At 45.3% G+C, this 25,211-nt stretch overlaps 1 protein-coding gene across 2 annotated transcripts in view; it reads left to right on the forward strand.

The window, feature by feature from the left end:
- The window catches only part of lrp1bb (low density lipoprotein receptor-related protein 1Bb), a 265,411-nt gene that overhangs the window by 207,462 nt on the left and 32,738 nt on the right, over positions 1-25,211 (forward strand). For both annotated transcript variants that reach the window (XM_085250161.1, XM_085250162.1), the window contains exons 48-68: positions 251-364; positions 451-600; positions 816-938; positions 4,339-4,458; positions 5,117-5,245; positions 5,583-5,705; positions 6,933-7,073; positions 7,302-7,489; positions 8,562-8,745; positions 8,824-8,909; positions 11,536-11,658; positions 13,559-13,740; positions 14,057-14,256; positions 14,464-14,652; positions 14,731-14,879; positions 15,052-15,145; positions 15,328-15,444; positions 15,829-15,948; positions 16,731-16,850; positions 19,564-19,680; positions 22,951-23,057. In XM_085250161.1, the coding sequence (XP_085106287.1) occupies positions 251-364; positions 451-600; positions 816-938; positions 4,339-4,458; positions 5,117-5,245; positions 5,583-5,705; positions 6,933-7,073; positions 7,302-7,489; positions 8,562-8,745; positions 8,824-8,909; positions 11,536-11,658; positions 13,559-13,740; positions 14,057-14,256; positions 14,464-14,652; positions 14,731-14,879; positions 15,052-15,145; positions 15,328-15,444; positions 15,829-15,948; positions 16,731-16,850; positions 19,564-19,680; positions 22,951-23,057 (2,876 nt within the window). The remainder of the gene's footprint in view (positions 1-250; positions 365-450; positions 601-815; positions 939-4,338; positions 4,459-5,116; positions 5,246-5,582; positions 5,706-6,932; positions 7,074-7,301; positions 7,490-8,561; positions 8,746-8,823; positions 8,910-11,535; positions 11,659-13,558; positions 13,741-14,056; positions 14,257-14,463; positions 14,653-14,730; positions 14,880-15,051; positions 15,146-15,327; positions 15,445-15,828; positions 15,949-16,730; positions 16,851-19,563; positions 19,681-22,950; positions 23,058-25,211) is intronic.

A 25,211-nucleotide genomic window follows, 5' to 3' on the forward strand; every position in this document is an offset into this window, starting at 1 on the left:
CATCAGCGTTTTCTTTTCATGGGACATGAAACAAAAACTTTTTTACATAATCAAAATAGCAGAAAATGGCAGATTGATGATGCAGAAAAAGGAAATGGACATGGGAAGAAAACTGAAGCACACACAAGGTCATGGCATTCAGGTAGCTGTTAGCACTCCACCTGCACAGATGAGTCCAAGTATTGCTCCGAGCTGCACGAGTGCTGCTTTTGTTCCCGTCTCTCTTTGAAATGCTGATCTTCTACCGTAGATGTCACGTGCGGCTCATCAGAGTCGTCGTGTAAAGACGGGAGCTGTGTGCCCAGCTCAGCGTGGTGCAACCAGGTCATTGACTGCGCCGACGCCTCGGACGAGAAAAACTGCAGTAAGTCCTCCATCGCAGTTAAAGCACACACAGACACACACAGCAGTGGCATTGTGACGAGTTGTGCTTCTGTGTTTTGTATTCAGACCACACCGACTGCTCTCACTTTTACAAGCTGGGAGTGAAAGAAAAAGATTTCATCAGCTGCAACTCCACCTCGCTGTGCATCCACGCCTCGTGGATCTGCGATGGCGCCAATGATTGCGGCGACTACGCTGACGAGACCAACTGCCAGGGTGAGCGCAGGCACGCACAAAGACACACATTTTGCCTCTTCGTTCGCAGGCAGATCGAGGAAGCCGGCATCAATTAGAAAAGACTTAAGACAGATCTCGTTTTCAGAGACGATTATGACAGAGGAATGAGAGCTCCAGAGAGAGCTTAGGAAAGATAATGATCTCAATCGCTGCTAAAGCCCAGCGCACTGACTTGGTTTTGTTGCTTGTGCCAGTTTCCCATGGGCAGAAGTGTGAGGAAGGACACTTTGCGTGTCCAAGCGGGAACTGCATTTCCAGCGTGTGGCTGTGCGACGGCCAAAAGGACTGTGAAGACGGAGCAGATGAATTCCAATGCGGTAGGCCAACAAATCTTCGCCCTCTCAGAAGAGCTTCCCCAGAATAAACTGAAATAACAGATGAGGTATTTTATTCCCGCACACAACGCTGTCAGCGCTTGCAAGGATATTTATTTTCTATTAACTAGAAGCTGTTTGTTGTAATGTTTTTGTCATTTAAATAGATCCAGGCCTGCAACAAATATCACGTTAAATATATAAATAGGAGGCAGAAAGATGAGATGATTGTTTATCGCGCCATGAGGCAATTCCTTCTCACTTTGTTTTGCTTAGCCTGATTGTGCGTTTGAGATTTCTCAAGTGGGTGTTGCTGCTTGTTTGAAAGTCTAATTCTGACCCTGAATTCAGAGCGAGGCGGTGGTAGACGCACCATTTTCCCCTGCTCTCTTTGAATTATAATATACAGCCCTTCCAGTGTAACAATTAATTAATGAGCCATCACTCACTGAAGCGGTTACACTGAAGATGGAAATATGGGTTCACTGGAAAGCGGTGACATATGAAAGGATTACACAGTACAATGCCACTCCTCTGCTTCCCTCACCAGAGGCTGCGAGAGCGTTTATTCTTCTGCTTTCGTGCATGCTAATGTGTTCAGAACTTAATGCAAACTCGAGATCTCTCCAATTAAACAGGAGGACCGTAGTTAAGTCGTGGTATGGATTAACGTAATTTGCCCACAAAATGAGAAGCTTGTACACACGTCCGTTCACATGTCAGTGCTTCTGGCGTCAGGGAAAAACGAGCCGGGTGCTTTAATGCGGGTGGTGGTTCGCGGCGTCGTAGGTAATTGGACCTGATGAAGTTATGCGCACACACACGCAGGGTGGAAACCGTTGCTGACTTGATTGGCGCTGTCAGTTCATTGCATTGTCTCAGGCTGCGTGGCCTGTGGGCGGAGTCGCTAAGCAGTCGGCTGTGCTCAGCTCTGCCTTCTCTGTGAGGTAAACGAGCACTTTCACACTCACAGGTCCGCGTCAGCTACTTCTCCTCCCAGCATCCTCCTCTGTCGCACCAACCATCTGCATCTCCACAAACCTCCTCGTTTCCTCTTGCTTGGCAGCTCCATCTTCATCCTCTCTCCCTCATCTCTGCTCGTGTCGCGCCTGATCCCCTCCAGTTGTGACGCCCACCTCCAGGCTCCTTACATGTTCTCCTCCCGTCTCCCCTCGTCCACACGAGTACTCTGTTTTGTTTCTACTGGCTTTCATTGCTACCCTCTGCAGGGATTCCTCCACCTGCTCTAAAAATCACAGTGTCACCTGTAAACACGAGAGACTCCGCTTCTCCGTCATCACTGCAAACAAGAAGGCAGTCATCCTGTATCCCACCCCCACCTTGTACCCACCTGTCGCGCCTACTCAAAGGTGGCAAAAGTACAGCCTGTCTGAAGTACAGATACTAGTGTTTAAAAATACTCCAGGAAAGTACAGAAAATTCTACTTTCTTATTCTACCCACCTCTGCTCCTACTGCACACCTCAGCCAATCATCTGCTTTCTCTGAGAGACAGAGTGAAGCTCTGACCTCCTCTAAACGTCTCCATCAGCACGCTCAAATCAAACCTCACATCTGAGGAGCTCTTTCTCAGCATGAAGCCACCTCTGCTCATCGTCACCTCTCTTCCTGTCCTAGCTTCAGCAGCTGATCAGCTGCATCCTCTGCAGTTACTCCAGCTCTGCACATCAGAGCATCAGCATCACATCGTTGAACATTAGCATCTAATTCAGCTGTTTCTGCGACTGATGAAAGGCATCCTGTGACTTCTATGATTCCTTGATCTTTGTAATCACTCCACAAACAGGTCACTGATGAATATTTCAGGAACTGTCAAACTTCTACTTCCTGTGACACATGACCTTTGCAGAACCAAACAGCTTCATGTTAGCATGCTGACATGCTAAACTGAGATCATGATGCCAAAAGTAGCTACACAGTTAGCATTTAGCATCCACGTGTCATTCAGAGTACAGCCTCAGCGATTTATTTTTAAACGAGCAGCTCGGCAGCAGCTTACATAATTAAGACAAACACAAATAAAATGCGAGCAAAGGACTTAAGTGCATGTCTTTGAAAGCATTTCTCTGCGATAACACAAATGTGGCCTTTCTTCCTGTGTAATTACCGAGGACTTCAGCCACAAACAATAGAAGAGGGAGTTCAGTGCAATTTTCAAGTTTAATGCATTTCCGAGTTATCAGATTTATTTTGTAAATTGCCTGCGAACGTTGTAGCAGATGCATAACACACAACACCATTTCCATTCCTTTAACTGGAAATGTGGTTTTGTGTGAAACGATAACGTCCCCGTGCTTCGAATGTGCTTCTGTCAGAGCTGATATGAATTACGCCAGAATTCTTTGAGAAGTTCTGAATAGCTTTTCCCGGACAAATAGACAATATTCCCATCCCTCTGAGTTAATTATCATATAAAAAGCCCCATCCACTGATAATCTAACTGCACCGGGAATGTGCTTTGAGGAAAACGTTATTACGTTTCAGAAATGTGAAATTCCACGGCTGATTAGACCAAACACTCGTTTGTCTCGTCACGATTCACAGTGCACTTTTCCACTGTGCAAAACACTATTGAGAATGAGACATGAAAGACTTTCTTTGATACGATTATCGTGCTGTAGACCTGCTGTTCTGTCATACACAGGAAGCAGCTGTTTGCATTTGAAGTGCAAATTTGGTATCGCACACGGAAAGTCTGGATAATCGTGGTTTCCAGATTTAGCTGTTTAATGTTTATCTCGTCCTTATCTTCCATCGTGGTATCAGAACACATAAAGTTAGTGCAAAGTCTGACAGAAAGGAAAGCAGCCCAGCGTGAGATACCCCCCACCCTCAGTCGTATCCATATTTGCTCGTGCTGCGGTCTGACCTGGTGCGCGCATCCCGTATCCTCCTCCCAGTATCTTATCAAAGCTCTGGCAGACTTTGCTGGGCCTGACATCAGAGAGAATGAGACCACAGAACATCTCGCCGGGGAAACGAGGTGCCTCAGTGACACAAATTCTTCCTTCTGCACACGGTAATCAGCAGAATGCATCCTTGGTTTCCGGTCCCACTCCAGTATCGTTTCACGAAGAGCAAAAATGATTTGAATCAATATTCAAGTGATTTTATTGCCTTGTAACTACAATCCATCATTCCTTTGGGAAAAGTGCTGTTTGCAAAGGGCGGTGTGGCAGCTATGTGCACGTATGTGTGCTGCTGAGCTGAAAAGCTAAAGAGAAAAACAAGCAAGCCAAGGGGCAAGTAGGAGTCAGCCCACTTTCTGAGTTTTGATTAAAAATGCTCTGCTCACTCTGTAGGCTATGGCACATTTGTTGTTGTTTCCTCCTCACTTTGTGTGATTTATGGCACTGAAATTCCTCGTCCACTGCCCTCTGCAGACTCATCCTGCTTGTGGAACCAGTTCGCCTGCTCCAAGAACAAGTGCATTGCCAAGCAGTGGCTGTGCGACGGCGAGAACGACTGTGAGGACGGCCTGGATGAGAGCGTGCAGATCTGTGGTTAGTGCCCTTTCAGCTGTCGTGCAAAGTCTGATGTTGCTATAAAAGGTCACATTCGCCGGATCGCATTACAGCGCCGTGGCTTCACGTGGTCCTGTAGCCGAGCTGGAAATGAATGTAGAGAATGAAACAATCTTAATGAGGCAACAAATGAGACTGCGGGCGTTTCTGATAATTCGAGCGAGCACTGAGGCAAATAGATTTTTCATCACTGAGGCCCCGGAGACATAACTATTTCAATGGGCAAATGAGATGTGTATGTAATGAATTTTACAATAAAATGAAACGAATACTACCGCAATAAAGAGACAGGAATTGCTGTGAGCACCGGTTGTATAATTTGGTTGTAATGGAGTGTCAAGGAAGAAACGGTCCACAGGCTCCTCACTTACAATTACTGTCCAAAGCAAGATCTGCATTCAGCTGTACGCGGCTAATTGAACGACTGTATTTACCTTTGTCTCATTGCTGACGTGCATCATTTATGCACCAAAGCACAGTCAGGATGTTGTTTCTGCACAGCGATGGGTCGAGTTTACTGGGGTCAGAACTGAGTATCAGTTGAAAGCGTTTCCAAGGTAACATCCAAACTAAACCTAAGACGTCCGCTTCTGATTGGATGCACTCTTTTGAAAGTGCGTCTGTGTTTTGCTCTCAGGCACGGTGACGTGTGCTCCGGGGCTGTTCAGCTGCCCCGGGTCTTATGCCTGTGTTCCAAAACGCTGGCTGTGTGACGGGGAGAGAGACTGTCCTGATGGGAGTGACGAACTTTCCGCTGCTGGCTGTGGTAAATTCTTCAGAACTAATTCTTTCAAAGAACGAAGCTTCAAGTCGACGCGTGTTTGCACGCTGTCATTTTGTTGCAACTTATTTTGTCCCACAGCAAATTAAAGAACCCACCAACCAAACGCCCACTGCTAATCTCTGCGTAACATTTATGTTCAGAGCAAACATGTGAAGCAGTGGTTAATAGATTAGGATTGTTCAGTTTCAGCCTGTTTTATCTGCATTCAGACGTTTGATTAGCCCCAGACGTGATGTCATCTGCTCAGAGTGCTGCATGTTTGGTTTTACAGTGTTTATCCACAGATTTGCAATTTAACTAATTTCTTTTAATGCATCAGCACCCAACAACACATGCGATGACAGCTCGTTTCGCTGCCGCAACAAAGCGTGCATCCCCCAGCGATTCGTCTGTGACCACGATAACGACTGTGGAGACGGATCTGATGAGTCGGTGGAATGTGGCAAGTAGATTTATCTTGTTTTTCATTTTTCTTATATTCACTATCACGGTGCTCGTGCTGAAAGCTGCACCAGGCAAGTTCCATAACAGTATTTTATACATTAAATGTGTTATATGAATAATGTAAAAGAATAAATATTAATAGTTTCATTTATACAGCGTCAAATCACAACAACAGTCGCCTCAAGGTGCTTTATATTCTAAGGTCGACCCTACAATAACACATACAGAGAAAAACCCAACAATCAAATGACCCCCTATGAGCAGCACTTTGGCGACAGTGGGAAGGAAAAACTCCTCAGGCTCAGGAAGGGGCGGGGCCAGCTCAGACTCTGTAAGATTACAGCAGGGTCCTTCCAGGATGAAGCAACTTGAGGCGACTCTTGGTGTAGGAGCCTACATGCAGTTTAATTTGAAATGCATGCTTTTATTTTGATAGTGCGGCAGAAACAGGAAGTTGGGGGACAGTGGAGCCACGTAGTTTTTTGACCTCGAAATCTCTCTTCATCCATTTTGAATTGAGCTTTACGTTTGCATAATTTGGAGTTCTGTTGCTGTGGACCTGTTTGGACTTTAAAGAAACTACATCGAGGACTGTTGTCTATTTAAGCTACGGCTCCATTCGCAGGAAACCTACACTTGGTGTCGTTTGGTGCTACGTAAATAAAACTGAATTGATTCTTTTGTAATGCAGCAGTTGTGTTGATGTGATACTTGTAACTACACTGCACTGTTTATCATCACCAAACCACTTACTGTATTTCAGCAAGGCGTCTGAGTGACCGTCTTATTAATGTAAAGTAGCAGGAAGTTTAAAAAAGGCCCAAAGGCAGCGAGCAGAAAGTCAGCGTCGGCCTGTGAATCACATCCTGTCCTTGTATGTTGGGCTGCTTTCAAACACGTGCACGACGTTCTGTGTTTATTAGCTTCGCTGCAGCTTTGACTGTTTGTCTCGCAGAGGGGGGGGGTTCTCTGTGGCAGCCGTGGTTTATGATTACCGGCTGATGAAACGTGTGCATTTAGTGTAGAGATGTTGGCCAACGCAGCTGAATGCCATTACGCCTCCAGATCACCATGCTAATGACATTATGAACCATAGTCGTGGAAATCTCGCTTTTGCAGCTTGATTTGACAGAACTGATTTGGATTCAGCTAAAGATGCGCCCTAATCTGAAACGATGTCGCTGCCACCTGCAGTAAGAGAGCGGCTGTCTTTCTCTTTCTTCAGTCTATCGTTCCTGTGGGTCAGAGGAATTTCGCTGTGGGGACGGGCGCTGTCTTCTCAGCTCTCAGTGGGAGTGCGATGGCTACGCGGACTGTCCCGACCACTCTGACGAACTGCCTCTGAACCTTAAATGTCTGGCTGCAGGTAAGACTGCTGTTTGGCTCTCAGCTGGACTCTCGTCAGTGCCATCAGCAGCACCAATCACCCAGGAAGCTGGTGCGTATATATGCTGCAAACAAAAACGGCGCTGCATCCCGGAGAGATTTACTTAAAGGGATTAATCTCCCAGGATCCCAGGTTCAAGTCATTCCTCGCCTTCACGGAGGAATTGCAGGGCGCTCTGCCTTCACACCCATGTCTTGCTCTTTTCAGGAAGCTTGTGCAATGGCTCCTTCTTCATGTGTTCCAACGGACGCTGCATTTCTCAGGGGAACCTTTGCGATGGCAAAGACGACTGCGGGGACCGATCGGACGAGAGGAACTGCAATGTGAACGAATGCTTGAACCGCAGAGTCAGCGGGTGTACGCAGGACTGCCAGGACCTTCCTGTAGGCTATAAGGTAAGTGTCCAGTGGGCATCACCGATGATAAAGACCAGCAAACCAAAATCAGTTTGCAATTCATGCAAAGCAGCCTAAAAATGAGTCTCAGGGTTTCATCTGCATCTGGAACCATGAGTCACGCTATAAGGTGCCAAACACTGTGACCTACATTTTAAGCACTTGCATAAATTCCAATTCAGCAGCAGGTGAAATATGGAGCTGATATTAGCAGTGGTGGACCTGAATGATTAATGGCCGATAATAAATCAAGGCTAACTTTGCACTTCATTACACAGATAAAGATGGGTGGGAGTATATACAGCACACGCTGCCTCTCACTTTTTGAATAACCTTGAAAACTGTAAGGTGAGCTTAATGATTTGCCAACACCTGCTCCCTCACTGCACTCTGCGGTTCTACGGTACCTGGCAATGGTGCGGGGGTCAAAGTTCAAGGCCACACCCCCGGAGTGTTTTGGTGCCTTTGCCCGTTGTCGTTCTGCGGCGGTTTTATCGCTTCCTCTCTGAATTTTCTTCTCCTGCTCTTCCTCGTGATGGTGGTTTACAAAGAGGCTGGAAGCACAGGAAGCATCTCCTGATCGCAGCAGGGGCAGAGCTGCATGTCGATGCGGACCCTTAGCTCATCCATTTGTGGCCTGAACAGGAAGATCAGCAGAAAGGCCCTCAAGGTTATAACTTTGGATAAGAAAGGGATTTGCAGCGGCTCCAGAGCAGCTGATTCAAGCACTTTCAGTTATTTTGTGGGGTCCTCGGTCACTGGAGTGCAGTTTTTAAGCTGAGGAACAGTACGTCTAAATCATGGCTTAGATGCCAACTTCTGTTTGGTGCTTGGTTTGGGTGCTTTTTGCTGACCTGCATTACACTGAGGCCCAGAGATACATGGTTTGTTACTGCCAGCTGCTCTAAAATGGCTTTGATGTTGCTTTAATAACAAAGCTGTCTCTCTGACACAAGTTAACATGTTAATAATTTGTCTGACTGCAGCAGAGGAAGCGTCGCGACAGCTCGACTGAGGCTTTTTGTTTCCTGCGCTCATGATCAAAACTCTTTGTTTCTGCTTTTGTGATCAGTGTAAATGCTGGCCTGGTTTCTATCTGAAGGACGATGGCAGGACTTGTGTGGATGTTGACGAGTGCTCCACGACGCTTCCTTGCAGCCAGCGCTGCATAAACACGTACGGCTCCTACAAATGCCTGTGTGTGGATGGCTACGAAGCCTTGGAGCGTAATCCTAACACGTGCAAGGCTCTGTCAGGTAAGTCAGATTTTTTTAAGTTTCTCAGGTTTGCTCAGCGTGCAGAAGCCCTCTAACGATGCATGTTCCTCATTTTAGCTGAAGAGCCCTTTCTCATTATGGCAGACCACCACGAGATCCGCAAATTGAGTGTGGATGGCTCAAATTACACCATCCTGAAACAGGTAAGTGATACGTGCATGTTACTCTTGGATAGAGGATCATTAGATATTAGAGGCAGGCTACAGATAATCATCCTGTTCTTTTTTGTGCTTGAATGTCCGCTAACCCTGTTGGACTGATACCTTTACAGAGAGAAGTCCATAGTAACACAATAGAAATAATTTTTGGTGCTTTGTTTGCCTTTAATCAGTCTGTGCTGTCCAGGGGTTGCACCCTAATGACCCTGTAACGCTGTTGCCCCATCGTGCATTATTTTACATAATAAGATTGAAACTGTCTGCTGCTGTGTAATGTTCTACAGCTGCAATGACACTAAGATGGTAACGTTTAATGATCTAATATGTGCGTTAACACAGTTTGATGATTTATTCTGAACACTTTTGTGTCACCTGGTTGAACCAGATTGAGTTTGTGCACAGGTGAAACTTTATTCTCTGACCTTTAGCATCAAACCTACACATGATGCACAAACCTCTCTAACTTATTTTCTCGGTATTTGGTGTCCACCTTGACCTTCCAACCTCCCATAAAGGCAGAGGACAGTTGGTAGTTCTGATTGGCGATGAGAGAAATCGCCCAGGGGACCGGAGGAAACACTATTTCAGTCATGCTGAGGTCTCATCTCTGCTGCTTCGGGCGAAGCTTAAATCTGACTGTTGAGCATCACAAATGTTTAACTGTGATTCACTGTAAATCACCTGACAGCCGTCCGAGGGTCTGCTGTCACGCTCATATTAACCTCTTGACTCGCTGTATTCTGCTGATTGCACTGCTGTTCTCATTAGCCACGGCTCGCTTTAATCACAGCCTGTTATCGGCAGCTGACCTGATTTCACTTCACCACACCCTCACGTACCCGGATTTTATAAAAATGTTGTTTTTTTACATCCGTGTTGTGTAAAATCTGATCATTTGTAAAACATCTAAACAACATAATTAAATGTAAATACAGAGAAACATTTCCTGTTATTGTACATGTATAGTGAAATAAATCATATTAATAGTACAGTATAATAAATGTTATAGTACTGTGTTGCATAGAGAATAATCTAATTAATATAGTGCAATTGTGTTCGTTCCTCTCTTGTACTATGAAAGATGCCGGCTTTTGTCACAGGTCTGCCCCTCTTTGCACTGTGTGGTTACAGGAGCTCTGCTTTATTCAATATTTGAACAACCCGGAGGATTATTGGCAGGCCTGCTTAATTCAGGTTGAGTCACTGTTCTCTGTCAGAAAAATTCAAGAGGCTACATCGAGCCTGAGTTAAAATCTAAACAGCAGAAGTGAAACAACACTAAATTGTTATATTTACAGTTAGATATTTACCAGTTTTTGTCGTTGGCAGAGGAGATACGTCTGCAGAGAGAGAGTCAGGGGGCCTGGTCTGGGTTTAGTGTTCGTCTAGTTTCTGTCTCCTATGTCTCCTTGTCTTTGTAGGTTCCCCTTGTGTCTCTCTTCTCTGTGTCCCTCATCCTCTCTCTGTCTCTTGTGTCAAGCTTGCATGTCCCAGTTTACGTCTCTCCATGTTTCCTGTTTTATTTTGAAAGTCTTGTCGTTCCATGTTCAGTGTGTTTAGTTTTGCTTCGCCTGTGGCATCATGTTCATTTGTGTTGGACTGACTAATAATAACCCCAGAAGCATTATCTCATAAGTAATCAGACTCATTTTTATTTTGAAAATCTAAATATATCTGAAATAAGAAAAGTTTTCATGAATGTCTCCGTGTCTACACAATGTTTATGCTGGAAAAGCAGCAGGATTATTTCCCCATTATATCAAATCCCCTTATTTACCAAACAGTATTCAGAATCGGACATTATATAATCCATACATGTTTAACTATGTGCAAGTCTGCTCTCACAACACACATAAAACTATTCAAGCTCACAAACGGTCTGTGGTTAACACTAAACCTCTGAGCTCTGTGAAAATACTCGATTTGCTGCAAAATTGATGCAACATAATTTTGCTCAGACGAGTTTTAAGCAGTTTTATACAGTCATGTTGTACATTCGCTTTCAGTTATGTTTTCCCTCAAATTCATCAACAATCGTGGAACAGAATGAAAGAGTCATCTTTAAAGTTTTATTTCATGTTCGAAGAATCCATTACGAGTGCTGGATTCTGCAGCGTCTGCAGGGAAACGGAGGGAAAATGCAGCGGCGGTGGAAGCGCTGATAAAGGGGCGTGCAGGCTTCATCTCTATAGCTGGTGTTTAGAGTGAGAAAGGTCCCCCCAGGACGCTTTGGCACCTGTCTGTGAGGGTGTTGATGGTCTGATGAAGATGTCTCGTTTCTCCTGTCAGATTGTCTGACATCTTTCCTCAGCACCCACAGTGTGAGACAGCGGGGTGGGGGCACTTGTTTGGCGAGCAGCTCTGTGTGACTGACAGAGGGGTCCTGTGAGCGTGACAGAGGAGGAGAGCACTTCCATCTTCTGTTTTGATAGACTGCAACGTGGTCTCGACTCACTTATCCAAAGCTTTGTGTGGTTGAAAGTACTGGAACCTATGGGAACATAAATCAATATCACAGTAAAATCACATCGATGCTGGAGAAATCGAGCATTTCAAGCTGAGCCGTTCTCGGTAAACGAAACCTCATTTCCTGTCTTTGTGTGATTCTCAGGGCCTCTACAACATCATCCATCTGGATTTTGATTACAAGAAAGAATTTATCTACTGGGTGGACTCAACCAGGCCGAGTGGTCGAAAGATCAACAGGATGCGCCTGAACGGGAGCGACCTGAAGGTACCGCGGACCTCCGGCGCTGACTGTGCCACGCAGCGCCTCGTAGCACCCTGTCAAACATCCATTTGCTCCACCTGCTCCAACCCTTTGTTAACTTCTTTTTCTCTCTTTCTGCTGTGCCGAGTTCTCTCTCAATGATCCATTTAAGCCATCAAGCTGCAGTTCAACAGCAACCTTTCTCTATTTGGAAGATGAGTCATTGCATGTTGCTTAAGTGGCTCATTATCACTGCTAAGATGATGCTGGTTATTTTTTATCCTTAGCAGCGTTTTTCTTTTTCTGTCAGCACTCGATGACCTGTTTGTTTAACAGAAATTAATGCATGTTAGTGATAATGGGAATATCATCAGTGGCTTTTAGATGAATGCAGCGGGCGTAATGATACAATGGAGTTTTTTGTGTCATGGCCGAGGTTTCGCGCGGGCCACGAGATTGAAATCCGCACAATGGACACTGGGATTTAAGCAGAACACCCGCTGAGCGCCCCGTGCCACTTCTCATTAAAATAACTGCGTGGGGCATTAGGCTTATTCAGCTCAATTACTTTCACTCTGTGAGCTTGAGCCACTGCCACCGCTTAGCAAGAGGACAAAGTGTCTGAGACACAGATACAGGAGCGTCTCACATCAGGTTAATTAAAAGAGTCACTGATATCCAGTCCTCATAGTAACGGTTGGCCACACGAGGAGGGCGAGACTGTTGAGCAGAAGCTTTTTCTGTGGTTTTCTCTGCTTTTCAGAGATGTTTGCATTGCTTTGCTTTATTAGAACATTTCAGATTTTGGAGCTGCTGCTGCTGCTGCACGCTGCTGCACGCTGCTGCTGCACTTACACATGCATGCATTTGATGGCAAATAGAAAAGTGCAGCTGTGACATTAATTGTTGGTTTGCATAGAGTTGAAGGATCATTTCTCTGCATTCACCTCCTATAGCATAAGTAGAGCAAGTCATCACTGCTGAACTGCTTTTAACAGTGTTGCGCCCTGTTACACACTGCAGTACTGACTCAATAAAACATCTGTAGATATGCCGCAGTTTAACATCAGGCATGATTTTCCTCACACAGCTCACACACCGTGAAGATTTATATCAACTACTGTGGCTTTCTTAAGAAGCACTAGTTTCACAGAGTCTATGGGAGGTGATGTGGTGCAGAGCAGGTGATACCAGGACCCCGAGCCCCATTAAATATGCAACCGTTAGGTACACCGAGTACACCGAGTACACTGTTCTCTGAACAAACACAAAGCCGGGCTGTGAACTCATCAAGGCCATAATAAAGGAAGCACGTTTTAAAGCCATCATACTTGCTGGATGTCCTAATTTTGCAGATTCTATCACCTTCTGAAATGAATACAGTGATGTATGTGCAGGTCATTTAAAAGCCCATCAGTGTTCTGTAGCTGCAGATATGCACTTTGTTTTGTTCATTAAACTCAGATTCTGCTGCCCGTTAATGATGCTGCATTTCTCAGTCAAACACTCAAACAAATCTGTCCTACTAACCACAATAGCACTAATTTTACTTCTGGATGTGTACAGTTGTTAAATACAATAGAACAGTTTAATGTGTCCTGAAGAAGAGGAGGATGAAGCCTTTCTGAGGGCAAATACCCGAGGGATTAATAAAGTTCTATCTGATCTAATCTAATCTAATCTAATCTAATATCTCCCTATTGTGGAAGGGCGTGTGAGGGATTTAGGCTTCTTAGTGGCACAATTCTTCTTTCTATTTCTATTAAATCTGACAGCACCGGCCTATCAATAGTGCGCGCCAGTTCAGCTGAAATCCAATATATTTCTTGACATTCATCCATGAAAGAAAATGTTAATGACTTCTAAGATATGCGCCAGACAAACCTATGCACCGAAATTAATTCTTCTCAATCTCTGCTCCCAGATAGTCCACAGAACAGCGGTTCCCAGTGCCTTAGCCGTGGACTGGATCGGAAAAAATCTGTACTGGTGCGACGCAGAAAAGAAAACGATGGAAGTGTCCAAAGCCAACGGGCTCTACCCTACGGTGCTGATCAGCTCGGGCCTCAAGAACCCGACAGATCTCGCTCTGGACCCCCAGACGGGGTAAGCATGTGGTGGCTGCACTTTAATGCGTCCCTGCTTAGAAGGATCGTCGCAGCTTCACAGAGATCCGCTCTCACGTTTTCAGTTAGGCTCTTTTATGATCTCACATTAAGTTGAAATTGGAAGATGCATTTGTGTCTTGCACACCCGCTTTTTTGTTCTCCCGTTGAATGTAATTATTGATTATTCTTTATCTGAATCTTTGTAAAACCCTTTTATGGCCGTCATTCATCACCGTGTGCGCTACGCTACCACGCCAATAGAAGCTGCTGCCTCATGACAGCAGCTCTTTGAACCGTGCTCTCCTTCTGACCAGGTACATCTTCTGGGTAGACTGCTGCGATCCTCCTCACATCGGGCGCATCGGCATGGACGGCCGAGGGCAGACGGTTATCATTGACACAGAGATCTACAGCCCCACAGCTCTCACCATCGATTACACCAACAAGAGGCTCTACTGGGCCGACGACAACCACATCCTGTTTGCCACCATGGATGGCGCCCAGAGACGCAAAGGTGAGACGAAGGTGTCGCTCGGTTAAAGAACAGCTGCTTATCTTCTCAATGAAAGTTAAATGAGGAGATTGTTTTCACTGGTATGTGATCATTATTCACACTGTGTTACATGAGTGCAGCTGTTACAGGATTAGCGGCACCGCGGTTGCTATGCAGAGTAGGACAGAGTGTAATTGAGGTCCGCTGTGGTTATTCGTCCCGTTCCAGTGTCCTACGATCACATCCAGGGAGTAATGGCGCTGACTTTGTTTGAGGACTTTGTCTACTGGACTGACGGGAAGTCCAAATCTCTGCGACGTGCTCACAAGACAACCGGCGCTCAAGGGATCGAGCTCCTCAACTCCTGGCAAGCCATCAAATCCATCAAGGTCTACCACTCCCTGCGCCAGCCCGAAGGTATGAAGTCCATCTGGCGCTCGTGTTCGTTCTGTCCTCCGGTTTGAACTCGCTCACGTGCTTCTGTCTTCTCTGTAGTTCCCAAGCACCAGTGTCAGATTGCGAATGGAGGATGCAGCCACCTGTGTCTCCTGTCCCCCGGCGGGGAACACAAATGTGCCTGTCCCACGAATTTTTATTTGGCGGCCGACAACAAAACCTGCCTCTCCAACTGCACGTCCAGTCAGGTGAGCGTTACTCTTCCCCCCTCCTCCTTCTGTCCTGATCAGGATTTTCCCCTGAAGACAAATTGCTTGAGCGTCGTAAGCTTCCCTCGTGCACCTCGGGGCCGAGGAAACGTCTGCTTTGAAGCGCCGACTGTTCGCGCTGACTTTAAACTCTGTGTTTTGCTTTTGAAAGTTCCGCTGCGGCACAGACGAGTGCATCCCTTTCTGGTGGAAGTGCGACACCGTGGACGACTGTGGGGACGGCTCCGACGAGCCCGCCGACTGCCGTGAGTGCTGTGCTGTTTCAAGGTTGCTTTAGAGCCGCACTAAACCAGAGGAAGCCAGCCTCATTATTTTAGTGAGCTTTGAGCAATAGCAACATTGATTTGGCCATAAGGACACTCGGGTCACAGAGCCTGCTACAGTTAAGCTGCTACTGTTTATAGACTGAACCGTGTTTCCTCAACAGCTGAATTCAAATGTCAGCCTGGGCGTTTTCAGTGCGGCACCGGCCTTTGTGCTCTTCCACCCTTCATCTGTGACGGCGAGAACGACTGCGGCGACAACACGGACGAAGCCAACTGTGGTGAGGATGGAAACGGCGCTCCCGTGTCGCTCGTTACCTGGCAGCATTGTTTCCTTTGTGTGTTTGGCTGCTACTTATTAGCACTGAAATAATGACTTAATCAGGCGATTAGTTTAGTCGGTCACCAGAAAATGAGCTAAAACTGTTGTGATAAATCACTCGTTATTCGTTAACAGCACTTTCAGGCCTCTGCTGCGTTCAGCCTCACAGTGTTTGTGTTTGTCATTGTTGACAAACTGTCACCATCAGCTCGTGTCGTTTTATAGACGTAATCATTAATAAAATCACTCTTTTTTTAGTCTTTGCTTCATAATTAAAGCTGTTTTGATAAACTGACCTGTTGTCTGAAACTGACTTCTTGCTTCTTTCTTTGCTCTAATTCAGAGACGTACATCTGCCTGTCGGGCCAGTTCAAGTGCACGGGCAAACAGAAGTGCATCCCTCTTAACCTGCGCTGCAACGGCCAGGACGACTGCGGCGACGGAGAGGACGAGACAGACTGCCGTGAGCGTCATTACGTTTAGACTCATTGTCTTGAATGGCTTAATCAGGATGTTAGACTGGGGGAAGCTTACATGCATCCCTCACTTGACCAGCGTCCTAACGCTGCAGAAACAAGCTGAAAAACAAGACGGTTTAAGGACTTTGGCGTCTCTGGTTTAGAGGTATAATCTAACTGATTAAAAAAATCACTTTTTCCAGTGCAGTTAGTGCGTTTCTGTGCTTGGACAGAATATATGAAGCCGTTAACTTTACATAGTCTTCATTAAGTATTCCACAGACAACCCTTGTTATGACCTGTTTCTGTGGAAAGAGATTAGATATTGAATCACGCAGAGGATAAGAAGAGATTTTCTCTGCAGTGATGTAACTCATCAGAATATCATACCCTATTCAACTCTTTCAGATTGCCACATTTGTCTTGCATGTGATTGCAGGAGGGGGTGGAGGGGGGAGAAATGCAAGACAGTCAGGAGGAGAAAGAGAGACTTAATGAAAGTGAAGCTAATTACTTTCAGGCCTTAGACTTCCAGCGTGATTGGATGTGGTTTTGAATACTCTTTTGTGAGGAACGTGACACCGCTGATATTAAAATGCCGTTTGAAACAATGTCAGGCTCTGTAACAAGAGGCGGCTGCTACCTCGCTAGATTCAAAATGTGCGTGAAGGAGATGTTATTGAAGCACTACATTTTTTTTCCTTTTCTGCAGCTTCTTCTACAAATATAATATCATAAGATGTCTGGATTACTTTCTCCTTTTCACACGACTTCATTCCCTCCGTAGCTGAAAGCACCTGCTCCCCAGACCAGTTCCAGTGCAAAGCCTCCATGCACTGCATTTCCAAACTGTGGGTTTGTGACGAGGACCCTGACTGTGCAGATGGGTCGGACGAGGCGGACTGCGGTGAGTTAACCGCAGTTTTTCACTCGGCCTCGCTCGCTCTCACTCGCTGCTTCTAGTTGTTTTTTAACTCGGGCCGAGCGAGAAAGACGCCGTCCCCGTTGTTAGTAAGAGCTGAGCTTCACGACCTCGGCGTGCCGACGTTACGCTTGAATATCAGCTCACAATTACAAAATCAAAGTGGGTGTGTTGTCAGTGGCGCGCTGGAAGCCCAGGGCAGGGCCGGGGCAGGTAAATGCAGCGCTGTGAAATCTGCATGACGTGCCTTTGAAAAGAGGAAATAAATGAAAAACCAGAAACGGTGCTTCTGAAATTATCGAAGATTAAACATTTGCTTCCTCGTGACAGATGATGAAAGCTGACAGCTGCTCTTTTAGCCGCGTTTTGTCTGCACTCGAATGCATCTTTCTTATTCATCTCATCGCTTTTGTCTCTGAATCTTAATCAATCACGACTCGTCTCCCTTTTGAGGGAAATGATAATCAGTTCTCATCAAGCTTCTGATTTAATTTGCAGATCTGAAAGGACGGCGTTGTGTTCCGCTTTAAACCGCGAGCGAATAATAGACGTCAATAAAACGACAAAATAAAATCTTTGCTGTCCTATAAACTTGAAATTGAGCTACTGTCAATCTGTCAAATGCCGTCCTGGGAACAGTTCCCTGTAAACGCTGTGATATTTTCCAGACCTCATGGTGACCTCATGAAACAGGCGTTGCTGCTGTCTGCAGAGCGTTACAGGGGATTTACGGTGACCTGCGTTTACGAGTTTTGTGCTCATTCAGGATGGCTTTGTGCTGACAATAGTGCGTCACTACTTGGAGTAATGCCTAAAATGCAAATTCTCCATTTAACTTGTTCACCTATCAGCCAGTATTCACTTTGATTTCACTGTAAAAATATGTGAGAGGAGGAATTGTCTGTGATGATCTATAAATTCCTGCACAGCTGCTTTGTGATGCATGAAAAGCTTCTCATTCACTGCTGCAGCAGCGTCCATCGGGCCATCTGCAGGCAGCTGGACGCGTCGTGATTGTAGCAGGGCCTCGGTGTCGTTACGCACAACCGTCTGTGTTTACCTTTATTAAATTATGTGCAAATGACAGCAGCCTGCTACAAAGCTCAGCAGCACACACAGCAGAGATGCCTCGCTCGTGGCTGCATACATATACAAGTTAAATAAAACTGCACCATCTGCCTCTGGCTGCAGCTCTGAAACGTTGCGCGTTGCATCATTTCCTGCGTTAGTCGTCATCAGGTGCCGTCGCCCTGCGATGACACAGGTGATCGTCCTGGATGAGAGTGAGCAGCGCTCTGCTTATCCTCCTCTTCGTCGTGCCTTCGTGCTTCGACGCCTCAAACGTCTCCGCAGCGGATTGTAATTACACTTTGTTTCATTTCCAGCTTCCCTGCTTTTCATGTCAGCTTGAGGCACCCTGAAGTAACGCCCAATTAATGTTTTGCCACTTTGTATACGTCACTGATGGCTTTAGCCTCTCAGCCTCCTCGGTGGCATCTGAGCACTTTTCACCACTTCGGAGCGTGGTGGGCTCCATCAGCAGCTAATGTAATTTCACTTTGAATTACTGAGACTTTTTAAGGAAGTTTTGCTTGTTAACTTGGTAATGAGCTCCGACTTAACAAGAAAATATAAAAAAATATTGCTTCTTTTCCTCGTGTCACATCTTTTATATGCTGTAAGTGACTGAGCCGCTTCCTAATGAACGTCTGCCTCGTGTCCTCTGCTGCTGCACTCAGCTTTCCCTCCTGATTCTCTCCTCCTGCTGTCGTGTTGGAAAGAGATCCAGGCAGAATGTGCCACCCTCCTCTTTTGACACATCTCTTCCCTAACTGATAACAGCGTTACCTTGGCCATTATCCCTGATGGTGTCTGCACAGAAATGACTTTTTTAAAAAGGAGCTCTCGGTTTGACTTTGGAAAGCCATTCTGAGGAAGCATCAGTGGAGGAAATGTCAGCGCATCTGTTCCTCTTTTAAAAATAAATGCAGCTATTTTGAGTAATTTTTGCTCTGGCCATTAAGGTTTAACGGCGAGACGTCTGCTTTCATTTCAGGCTCAAACTCTCGGCCCTCCATCGTTTCTGAACTGCGAGCTGCCGTTCATATCGACGAACGCACACAGTCGTCCCAAAAACCAACAAAAAAGTAAATGAAAGAAGAGTCGACACTCGGTTAAACTCTCAAAGGCTGTTTATTGCATGTGTGGGAGGCATTTTAAGCCTACACCTCTGAACTGCTTCCCTATCTTTGAATATTTCAGCGACTGCCTGCTGAGACGTTTCGTGACGACAACCCGTGGATCCGTTTCCTGCTCTGGTGAAACGAGTGTTTGTATCTGTCGAAGCTTCTGACAGATCCAAACATATCAGAGTTAGTCGTGGCTCGCGTTACGTCTCAGAGGAAGTGAAACACGGCGAGTTCGGTTTCCGACTAAAGCCGCATCGTTCGGCAGCTGTCGCCGGTGTTTTCTCACAGAACGTTCGGTTTTGCCAACTTCCTGTCACACGTTTGTTGGGATCGGTGGCACAGTCGGGTTCGCTCGCCTCTTGAGTGTGCACCATGTTTTGAACTCGGCGTCGGGAAACCCTGAGGAAGCCGTGATTGCAGGTTGAAAATGTGATAGCGAGCGCAGTATTAATATTCATGCTCTTTGAAGCCATTTTCATCTTAGTGTTTGTTTGCTCCTGATGGAAAAGATGAAAAGACCTGCGGACCTCATGAATTCCGCTGCGAGAATAACAACTGCATCCCCGACCACTGGAGGTGCGACAGCCAGAACGACTGTGGAGACAACTCGGACGAGGAGAACTGCAGTGAGTACCTGACTACAGTTCTTCTACAGTTTCACAGCTAAGATCGTGAACATTTACAGAATAGTAACTTAATGTTAAAGCTGTAGCTCTGACTCCTTGTTGAACGCAGCAGAAATAACTGAGAAGCTAAGTGAGCCTGAACGCTAACAGCTGAGCTGTGCTTTCAGGTGTGCCAGAGATCAAAATGAAAGCGTGCAATGCAAAGATGTCCCCTCCTTTGAATGAAAGCATGACTGTGTGGTTACTCAGTCTGCTCCGTGTTGGTATAAATCATGGCTTTGATGTCAACTACTTTTTTTGGATGTCAGAAGAAGAATTATGGCGATGCTGGAAAAGCCTACAGAAGCATTTCTAAAGACCCGAGTGTTCATCAATCCATATTAGCTCCAACTGTCTCCTCATGGCAGAGTTTCAAGAGTACTCTCGCTAGTAGCAGGCTGCCTGCAAAGATCATACCGACAGCACAACATGCACGCTGGAAACTTGTGAGAAAGACATCAAGAGAAACATCAGAATACCTGCAGACAGTCCTACAGGTATTAAATCTTTATCCCGTTATGAGGAAACAATAAAGGAAACGACAGAGCCATGAAGGAACCTCAGGCACATCTAAAGTTCCCAAAAGGACAGAGCTGGAGAGGCAGTGTTCTTCAGGCAGGTCACACAGGAAGCTGCGATTAAAGTTTAAAACAAAGAAAACGCCGCACAAATAATCAAATCTGACCTGTGGAGCAGGTTTGTGGGCAGCTTTGCTTCCTGATGACCTGGAAATGTTACGATCATCGAGAAGCTTGAAGGAGTTTTGTAATCCACGAGAGGAGCGACTCGAATGAGCAGGACGCTGAGCGGACGGACCGCTCACATCTCTCAGAGGTCATCCATCACCAGCAGCGGTTTTAAAGCTTTGTTTTAAATTGCAAAATGGAAATGTGTTGAGGACGTTGTGCTCTCACAGTCAGCTGTGCAGGTTCATCGATCTCCGTCTGTAATCTAAGACTACATTTCTCTGAGGGTGAGAGCACGCTTTTTATTTTTTATTATCAAGGTGAACTTAATGACACGAGAGCTGGTCGCCCATCCAGCTCTCGTGTGGTCTGCTGCCACTGGGGCTTGACCTTAACCCGAGGTGTCGTGGAACGACCTGTCCTCATCCTTCGCTGTGTGGATCGTAGATTTAGAGGATCCAGACGCAGGAGGCAGAGAACTCAGCGCTCACAAAACTCCCAGAAGCACAAAGTCCAAAAACACAATAAACATTATAATCCAGAAAGAGTAAACTCTCACAGCCTGGGATCAAATCCAAAGAAAGGCACAGAGACTTGCACAAACACCAAGCAGCACATGCAGAGAATGCAACCAAGCACAAAGAAAAGGCAGGGCTATATATCCTGAGGGTAACTGGGACAGTGACACCTGTAGAGAGCTATTTGGGACCAGTACACCAGTACCAGCTGTCTGTACTGGAGCCTCATGTGAGGTCAGAGGTAGGGCTGCTTGATTATGGCAAAAATGATAATCACGATTATTTTCACTGAAATTGAGATCTCGATTATTTGACGATATTTATTTAACAATAACAACGTGTTGAATAATGACTTTAAAAAATAATATAAAATAGTGCAAATACTAATAACAGTGCAAATGTTTGCAATATAAGAAACAAATGAAAAATGTAAACATCTGTGTTTAGTGAACTTTGCAGTGTTGCTCTGTGGTGCAGCTACACTGTAGCGAAGTTCACACACTGTGTCTACTTGATCCACGTCTGACTGAACCCATAATGTTTCCACACCACTCAAGTTTTTTACCTCTCTTTTCAACCAACGGCAGTCACTCTCCTCTCCAAATAACTTCTGCTTAGCTTTCCCAGCTTCCCTCGGGTCCTCTTAATCAGCGGTCCCCAACCCCCGGGCCTCGGACCGGTACCGGTCCGTGAGTCGTTTGGTACCGGGCCACGAAAGTTGAGGCTCAGGTGTGAAATGTCTGGTTTTCAGGGTTTTTATCGGTTCTCAGCGTTATTTTGTTATCGTTTTTATCGTTTACTCGGTTTTCCTCGGTCTTTCCACGTGTGTTATGAATAAATCTTCTTTTTTTCGGTCCCGGTACTAGTTTTATTTTGTTGTATTTATCCGCGACACCTTAAAGGCCGTGAAAATATTGTCGGGCATAAACCGGTCCGTGGCACAAAAAAGGTTGGAGACCGCTGCTCTTAATTGTTGTGACGCGTGTTCGAAATGCAGAGAGGTGCGCTCGATTTGCCACACGGAGCAGCGCGAGAGTAACGCACGAGGGAGGGGCTAATAATCGGCTCAGTCATTTTTAATGATCGTTGAAAGCCCAGATCGTAATCGTGATTACAATTCGATTAATTGAGCAGCCCTAGTCAGAGGTCGTTTGAATCCCAGAGGGTCAGAAGAAATGCAGTTCTCTGAGGACAGCTGACTGCTGCTCCCGGCGACTCAGCCACACCTCTCTCCAACACACACACATGCAAACCATCCAGGCCCATCTGAGGAAAGCTCTGTGCTGTTTCTCTGTGAGCCACACGTTCTTTCTTCTTTTGACTTGTTTGGATATTCATCATCACTTTTGGGAGAAAACTTTTTATTTCCGTTTGAAATGATGCCGGAAACCCAGCTTGTTAAATTTCCTGGTGTCTGCCTGCGTGAGGGGAAGGCTTTTGTCTGCACATTAGACGTGCGCCTTTGCTGAGTGTGCATAATGTGTGCGATTTATTAGATGCTTATTCTCCAAACCTATTAATGTCACTTAAAATGCAAATAAAAGCCAGTCAAGTGTTGGACGGTGCAGAATTAAACAGGTGGACTCGGAGACAATAGAGAGGCTGCAAATCAGATTTTGCTGCAATGCCTGCTGGGAGTCTGGGTTACAGCACAGCTCGTAACACACACCAGAGTTAGCTAAGAGTCCACGATAACGGGGGGAGGCCCAGGCGGAGGATGTGATGCAGCTGTTTAGCTGCGTCCTAATATCGTCCTCGGGGACAGACTTGCACTAAACGGCAAATACAAGATTGTTGGCTTCAGAGAGCTGCTCTGCTTGTTGTCAGCGTAGAAATGAATGCATTTACATCTTGATCAGCCAGTTCATCCACTTCTAATACAAAATGACTCTAATTAGATAAAACGGCGGTTTTGCCGAGGCATTAGCGTGTGATCCTAAACACGCAGCGTTTGGCTGATGACAGTTTGCTGAGAGTGACGCTGGGAAAGAATCACATGGTTGATTTTGTGTCTTCTTCCTACTCAGAGCCTGTCACCTGTAACCACAAGGACTTTGCCTGTGCCAACGGAGACTGCATCTCCTCCCGATTCCGCTGCGACGGAGACTACGACTGCTTGGATAATTCAGATGAGGTTCATATTAACCTTATGCTATGAAACATTCATGTATTTAGTTTGTTTTTCTTTTTGTTGTTCATAAAATGAGGAAACAACAGACATTGGTTTTATTCTGAGCGACCAACAACCTAATACAGGAAGTCAGGATCAGCTGTTAAAAAAGTGCTAACCCTGATGCTGTGGGTGTTGCCCAGCAGGCAGTGCAACGCTGATACACCTGGTTATATTCTGATCACTATTAAGCATAATTAACTGTCAGCACAGTCACATATTAATTATGAATTTAACCATTCAAACCTATATATATACAAACCTAAACCATGGGCTGTTGACACATTCCTGTGGCCACCCACACACATCAAGGTCAAACTTGGTCTGCAACTACACACACAAACTCATCTACATTTAACACACTAATCACAACTATACTTTGATTGTATCTCAGCAAAGATGGAAAAGCTCACTTTTAGCACAGAAGGCTGGATGTTCAGACGATTTTGTCACAGGTTGAGGCAGACTGTGTGGAGAGTGGATCCAAATGCAGATGAAACAAAGCGTGCAAACAGACTTAATATTAACTGAAAGCAGCAGGTAAACAATAACCTAAAATAAGCTAAATATAAAAACCTAGAACAAGAACAGGAACCTAGAAACCTGAAGACCTGACATGTGTCTGTAAACCCGGGAACAAAGCAGGCGATCGAGCGAGGAACGAGTGTAAACACACACAGGAGGTGATGAAGGGAAACAGCTGATTAGAACAAACATAATGACGCCACAGGGGAGTGAAACTAAACACCACGAACATGGGACACCAGACCTCTTCAAAATAAAACAGGAAACGTAATGAGATACAGACATGACAACACAACATGACAACATAAGACACGCAGACATGAAACACGTCTAAGAAACAATGACCCGTAACAGCAACCTCGGCATAATAGAAATTAAACATAAACCATAAACATCAAAATATGTAAAAACTCAAAACGCTGAGTCAGATGAAGCCGATCGTTGGGAGACGTGAACCCATCTCTGTCCCGCCGCTCTCGACATTAGAAACGGACTAATGTGTCAATATTTGTAAATGAATAATCACGCTGTTTTAGGCTAAACTGCATCGGTCAGTTACATATTTATAAAGTTACTAGAAGTTTATATCATTTGTTTTAATGGACTTTTAAGGTGCGAGCGTATGAGGACTGATCCTCTGTTCACTTTTATTTCCAGCTGTAGTTTTGTTTGCCGCCTGGTTTACTGCTGTGACTCTAAACGGATGCCACCAGTGAAACCTTTATTATTACGCAGCAATAACATCTGGTAGTCATTAATTATTAACCACATATATGGAGTACGTGCGCCTTCAGAGCGTGCTAATCAGCCATGCATCAAACGTAGTTTTAGCACAAAAACCACTGAAATCAATAAACACACGTTTACTGTATTATTTACCTTAATAGTGTAATTACACCAGGCGTTATTAATTATCAGTTCGTTTGTAAATATAGTAAAATATGAACACACTGAATTTGAATTAATTATCAGTTCATGTATAACAGTCATTATAAATTGAGCTGCTAACAAGGCGTGAGTGGTCCCTATGCATCATATCAGTGCTAATGCTGTCAAATGATGCGGGTCAATAATAAGTAACATAAAAATTACAGGTCACATAAATGTGCTATTGTAGACACACACAAAAGGACACAGAGGCTTAACGCGTACAAATCACAGTGTACATGAGCCAAATTATAGCATATGGATAGTGTAATTTAGTCTGCAATTGATCCCTGGAAAATGTCTGTCACTATCTGAGCGTGCAGCACAAGCACGCATTAAATATCCAAATTGGAAAAGAGAACTGGAATTAGATGGCTATATTGGCGCCTGCAAAGAAAATAATCCCATTGTGGGCATAATTCACCGCGCTGATCCAAATCTCCTCGTCATGGTCGCTATATTCCAAAACAATGCTGGACAGGAAGCATCACCTTTTGTAAATCCTAATCCTCCCCGTGCCTTTCAGCAGCACAAAGACGGCCTGTTTTGTCCATAAAGTTGTTATAATTTTACACTCTTGTAATGTGTGAAGAACTTAAATGTGGCTTTATCTGGTATTTCATGGCGTAAAGAGATTTTTGTGGGATTCATATAAAAATGCTCCAT

The sequence above is a fragment of the Mchenga conophoros genome, linkage group LG16, assembly GCF_057382185.1.
Source record: "Mchenga conophoros isolate Kocher_MC1m ecotype Shallow Benthic linkage group LG16, M_conophoros_male_GT1.1, whole genome shotgun sequence".
NCBI lineage: Eukaryota > Metazoa > Chordata > Actinopteri > Cichliformes > Cichlidae > Mchenga > Mchenga conophoros.